General features: G+C 37.9%; 1 protein-coding gene across 1 annotated transcript in view; it reads right to left on the bottom strand.

Moving 5' to 3' along the window:
- CEP44 (centrosomal protein 44kDa) overlaps nucleotides 1-4,236 on the bottom strand; it is a 10,962-nt gene extending 6,726 nt beyond the window's left edge. Inside the window, exons 1-4 of the mRNA XM_010143638.1 lie at nucleotides 4,148-4,236; nucleotides 3,408-3,555; nucleotides 2,335-2,481; nucleotides 1,239-1,346 (exon numbers count right to left, since the gene is read on the bottom strand). Of these exons, the coding sequence (XP_010141940.1) occupies nucleotides 1,239-1,346; nucleotides 2,335-2,481; nucleotides 3,408-3,555; nucleotides 4,148-4,236 (492 nt within the window). The remainder of the gene's footprint in view (nucleotides 1-1,238; nucleotides 1,347-2,334; nucleotides 2,482-3,407; nucleotides 3,556-4,147) is intronic.
- Nucleotides 4,237-6,318: the final 2,082 nt, after the last annotated feature.

Here is a 6,318-nt window from a genome sequence, read left to right as displayed (position 1 = left end):
ACTCTTTCCATATGTACTGTTCTACTTGGTTCCCATCCATAAAAGTATTGAAGGCATTAATGTGCTCTCTTATTGTAAGGGCTGTTAGATTTTTAAGTATGGATTGGGAAGTATGAATCTTGACTGTATGTATTGACATATGTATAGAGAGTTCCAACATCAAAACCACCACTCAAACATTCAGGAAAGAAAAGAAGTTTAACTAGGAAGATTAGAACTCTTTTGCTTGAGAACTATCAGCAAAATAGCCCTACTAGCTACACATTTAATTTCCTCTGAATGCTTCTCTTAGAGAGAACAAAATAAGAGACAAATTTTGCCTTTCTTTCCAGGTGAATCAAGTCCTATGATTACTACCTGCCACAAAACAAAATAAATTATCTAACTCTTAAGAATCCAGAACTACTAGTTTTGTGCACCATCTTAACATAGATTTCTAGCAGTTTTAGTGAAGCTGAAACTATCCTCTTCTGGAGAATTCTTAAGACTCACATTCAGTTCTACCATTTTACAAGCAGAAATGCCAGATATATCATTCCAAATACTTCAAGTTTTCCTCACTACTTCAAGCAGTATTTTCCTTCTAAATAGAAATCACCAACATTTAACAGACAATCACAGACCTAAAAGTTTTGTACAATTTTACTTTGCATGTTTTTAGCAGAAAGTATTAGGAAAGCTGTTTCCTCTACAGGCCAAGAGTACCACGACACGTAAGACCAAGTGTTACTCTCGTAAAACCAAAGACAAGAGGAATGTTACATTAAGAAATCTTTGCTGAACAGATTCAGAAAAAAAGAAGGCCAAAAAGTGTTTTGAAAGTTAAGTTGAAAACGCTGCAATATTAGAACAAACACACTTCAATCTCCAAACAGGATGTATATTCTTTTTCCAACTGCCCCTTTGTTTTCATTGCTTTGTCTTCATTGCTCATATCCTTCCTTTTGATATAATTCAAACAGCAAACAACAGTTCTAGATCATAACCACTTTGAGATCAACTACTCAGAAAAAGAGAGAAGCAGTATCCTCTGTATTCCAGCTATTATTTCAGTCAACCGTATTTGGGAAAAAAAAAAAAATTAAAACAGTCCCAAGAACAACAACCCCCCCCCCCCCAAAAAAATGCAAGTCTGATCAAGCATTAAAAACGAATGAAAACACACATTCCAGAAAAAGCCTGACTTGCTACAAATGAGATTAACCTTTAGACATACAATATAAAAAATGTTTTCATACCTGTTTGGAATTCAGAGCATTGCCACAAGGATCAGCAAGGACATTATCACAATTTAACCGTACCTCATATTTTAAAAATCTGACTTTTTTCCTTGTCTGGGATTTAACCTTCAAAGCAAAGAGGAGAAAATATTATGCTTCTAATACAGGAATATTTTCCAGAAGCGGGCTGGGGGGTGGGAGGGGCTGCGGAATGGGATGAGGATGACAGGACATGGAGGACACCATCCCATTCTCTGCCGTCATTAACAGGCAAAAATACCAAGTGGCACACACAAATACATTTAAACTTCTGCAGTACAATACTGCCTAAAAAAGAAAAAAAAAAATTATGCCCGACCCAAATTTACAGAGAAAACAGATCTGGAAGCTAATGCTGTATTCATACACTCATTAATGCCTATTCAAAGCTGCTTCAAAGCTAGCCATAAACAGAAAAGACAACTCACGCTACAGTAGAAATGAAAAAAAGGCAGTTATGTCCCCCAAAGTGACAAATTAAGCATACAGAAGCCCTGAACATTGTTTTAAACTGAGACAAAACAAAATCCTGTAAAATTTGAAGACTGATCATTATTTTCAATTAAAGCACAGACTGATACACAGCACACACTGACAAAAAATGCCTTAACAATGTAGATGAGATGCGATTAATGAAAAAAAAAGCAGATTTGAGATGTATACCACCGAAACAAAAAACAAGCATCATGTTTCAATTGTTACCAGAACTTCAGCGTATCAAAGCGTTTTGCTTTGTTTTTAAATCTACCTGCAAAGTCTAGCAAGTTACAGAAACATTCACTACGTTGAGAAATATAAAAGAAAATGTATCACTTACTGTAAAGATACCAAGTACTAGATTTATCTTCATTCTAATATTCTTTTGTGTATACTATGAAGCATTGACAGCTTTGTGTCTTGTATACTGGATAGCACTCAAGCATCTTACATTGGAACTTTCTATTAATTTTCCCCCTATTTTGACTACCAGTGATGTTACTTTTTCAAATAACTGGTCTTCATCTTCTAACTGCAGCATCAAGAATGTAAAAAAAAAAAAATGTACCTTAAAAAAAAGTTACCATTTAATCAGTACCTTATTCGAGTTACTTAATTCCTTATGTTTTTTCACCACACAGTTGATAATATCACAAACAATCTGCATTTTTCTTTCTGCGAAGCCAAACTGAAGAAACTGTTGTTTTGTTAAAATTGGTTTATATTGAAATACATCTCGAAGAAGCTGCAACAAAATAAAGTTTACTTCACTTTCGAAATCACCACACAATTTGTGGTAGAAGTGGCATACTCATTTTCCTACAATCTTTTCTTTCATTCTGCACTTCAGCAGTTAAACCTTTTCTCATTTGGTTATTTATATAGACTAAGCTTCTAACAAAAACTGTTTCTTCTAACTAGATTTTTAACATGCCTCTTCCACATTTCATTCACATCACTCTTGTAAGATTTAACTCAAGAGTCTTAAGATTCATGAAATGAATCCACCATAAAAAGTACTAATCTCAGCAAATGTGTCAGAGTGCTAAGTAACGCTCCCACAGAACCTCTTTGTAAAGAAGTATCGGTCCTTTTCAGATGGAAAACTCCTCTGAATAAGCTAGTATTTGTTAATATGTCAAGCCATCTTTTATAAAAATGTGCTTCTGGGTATTTTTAAGGATAGGTCAAAATTATTTTCATTCAGCTAGGGAATTTGATTCCAATTTATAAACTGTTAAGTACTTGACTTTATATATTAATATGGAATGGTGTTTTAAAATAGCTGTGTTTCCTAATTGCACTTTCATTACGATTATTGAAGTTTGCTGTTATTTTTTGCTGGTTATGATTTCTTCTAATGTCACTTCTATAAAACTTGTGTAATAAATACTTCAATATTCTTCAAAACTAAAATGAACCAATAATATTACTGTTTCTGCAACAGTCTCAAAATTCAGATTTGGTTAACAACATCCATCCTTATTTTCATAAAAATACAAATAAAGACTTGTGATATGGTGACTTGCCATTCATCTTAAATCCTAACAGAATTATGATTCACATCCATTGCCAAAAATGTTCACTCTCCAGTAAAACTCACACTAGATGTTTATTTTTTTAAGCCATACTCAACTGTGTCTCTTCTGCAAAGAACATGAAGACAAGTACCTTAAAAATAGCTTCAATGAAACGCAAGTCACTCTTCGCTGTGAGCTCCACATCGCACTTTACCAAAAGTTCTGCTATGTAAGTTGAAAAAGATGTAAAACAATAGCTGATGATAGGTAAAAATGCAGCTGGATCACCCTTTACTAACCTAGCAAGAAACAAAGTATTACACAGCAGAAAACAACAAAAGCCTTTCATTACACAAATTCAAACATGTAACTTGAACGTTTTTTTAATATAGCCAGCATGTTATATCCAAGGATCTCTTACATTAAGTTTTTGAGCATATCTCATCCAACAGTCTTTCCTGCTATCTGTAAAATGCTTAAAACAATGTTTTTGTGACCCTCATATAATTTTTACATTGTCAGTCTAAAGGCCATCAACATTTCCACCTCAAAACTGAACACTTTTTTTTTAATCTTCACAGAAATTAAATTTCCTGAAGAAAATTTTGCTAGCACTTACAAAGAAATTAAAAAGGTTAGAGATTAAGAAAAAGAGAAAAACAGTGTAAGAAAGACGAGGAGGATAGTGATACACTTCAAGATTATTCTAAGCACCTTAGAATAATCCTGCAGTGTATCACTTTCCAGTTCACATGTATCACACCCCAACTGCCCACAGACATATGTTCTGCTTACTTATCACTGGGTGCAATGCTAATATTTGTACGTATCTTGTTTACACATCTGGCTGTCTCCATGTATTAGCATAAATTTATTCACACTGCCACTTACAATGTATAATCCACGTCTCTTGGATAATTTAATAGGCGAAGTCCTTGTTCTATTTTTCTTAAATTTCCTTTTAGGTCTCCTGTTGCCATTACTCCAAATGCTGTTGTTCTCTCAGATTATGAAAGAAATGCAGTATAGCACTTTCTCCTCCTTAAAAAAAAAAAAAAAAAAGTGTATAAAAAATGCAACAGAATTATCACTGAAATCCAAAGGGTTTTGCTCGTCTTTTCCAGACATTACTATTTCCACGGTGTTAAAATGCAGCAAAGACCTATGGCTCGATACCAATTAATCTTAGCCATGATCTTCATTCATTCTAAATAGCATCAAGTGGTAATCCTCAATCTGATCAATTATCAAAGCTCTTTAAAGATAATGATTTCTGAAAGCGTGTTAAGAATTTAGGGCTGGCTAAATCCACTAAAACTGAGTGAAAAAGATTACTTCACCATTTCAGAGGAGCAGAAACTCCACAAGCAGCGAAAACCTTTTGCATTCTTCAGTTTAGAATACTTCTTACTCTTTTCTGCACCTGACCTCAAGATCACTGGCCAAAAGAGCAATGTTTGGATGTCTAAACATCAGAAGGCAGGAGTGGGGTATAAGACTTGCACCTATTTTGAAACAGTCTATTTGGATGATAAGCACTCAACCCTACTATCACCATCACTAAGCTCAAGACAGTCAAAACACTTCCTAACATACAGGGCCACTCTAGCACCTCTCCTCCTTGAACTATCCCTTCTGAAGAATTTATAGCAGCACTCCAGATGTGTGAATCATCCCATCATGTTTTGGCGTTGGAACTACATCATAGTTTTCCTGTTGCACAACGGCTTCCAGCTCCTCCTGTTTGTTGCCCGTGCTGCGGGCATTGGCGTAGATGCATTTCAGCTGGGCTACTGATTCCGTCACCTTTTTGTGAGGAGAAGGCCTATTCCTACCTGACCATTTCCAGGCACTACCATTGTTTCTAGTCCATCAATATCCCTTGTATCTTTGCCATCACATGACACTCTGTTCCATACCTCCACTGGTATGATGATCCAAGGAGCCTGTCACTCAAAAATTGATGTGCCACTCTCAGGCTTATCTCTAGTGAGCCTGTTTTCATCCCTTTCCCCCTTCAAATCTAGTTTAAAGCTCTTTCAATGAGCCCTGACAACTCCTGAGCAAAGATTCTTTTCCGCCTTTAAAGGTGTACCCTGTCTGTCACCAGCAGGCCTGATGTCGCGTAAACCGACCCATGATCAAAAAACCCAAAGTCTTGCCAGTGGCACCAGGCGCGGAGTCAGGAATCGATCTCATCGGTCTTCCTGTTTCTTTCCTCATCATTTCCTGCAACTGGAAAGATAGAGGACAGCACTACTTGTTGTACTGATCGTCACAAGGCCCTGAAGTCTCTCTTGATCAGCCTTGGACTTCTTGTTGGAAGTTCATTGCTGCCTACCTGAAAAGTCAATGGATAATAATCTCTGGGCTGTACCCAGGTAGGAAGTTTTCTTTCTATATCCTGTACCTGGGCCCCAGGGAGGCAGCAGACTTCCCTAAAAGAAGATGGTCTGATCTGCGTATCAGGGCTTCTGTTACCCTCAAAAGTGACCTATGACAACAACCCATTGCTTTTTCTTTGTAGAAGTAGTTTTGAAGCAGGGCATCATCACGAGACTCATCATCGTCCTCATTACTGTTCGGTTCCGATTGCAGGGCCTCATACCTGTTATGCAAAGGCACCTGGCAAGGCGGAGGTGTTGCTGAGGGGATGTGCCTGCTGCACCAGGAAGGAACTTGTCACCATTGTCCACTGTCCTCCTGGTCACTATGTTCAGTCATGCGGAGAGGGGATGGGGAGTCCTCCGTGTTATGTATCCTGTCTGACTGTTGGCCTGCTCTCAGAGAAGACAAGATGTGGTTCTAGTGATCAGTCTCTCTCTCACACTCTCTGAAACACCTCAACCTGCTCACCTGCAGCTCTGTCACTAACCGGAGCAGTTCCTCTACCTGGACTCACTCCCACAGGTGCTCTTGGCTGCGGTCCTGTACCAGTGTCACAGCAGGGCGCAGCCTGCAGCCTGACACCTGGGTGGCTGCGTGTCTCCACTGGAGCTCCGAGTGGGGAGCTGCGTCAGTCGTGGTGGGTGCTTTGAGAGGCCATGGCTTAGAGAGATCAT

Source organism: Buceros rhinoceros, unplaced genomic scaffold, assembly GCF_000710305.1.
Source record: "Buceros rhinoceros silvestris isolate BGI_N320 unplaced genomic scaffold, ASM71030v1 scaffold8889, whole genome shotgun sequence".
NCBI classification, from domain to species: Eukaryota; Metazoa; Chordata; class Aves; order Bucerotiformes; family Bucerotidae; genus Buceros; species Buceros rhinoceros.
Note: the sequence above shows the minus strand (reverse complement) of the source record. Positions and strands in the feature narration are given on the sequence as shown.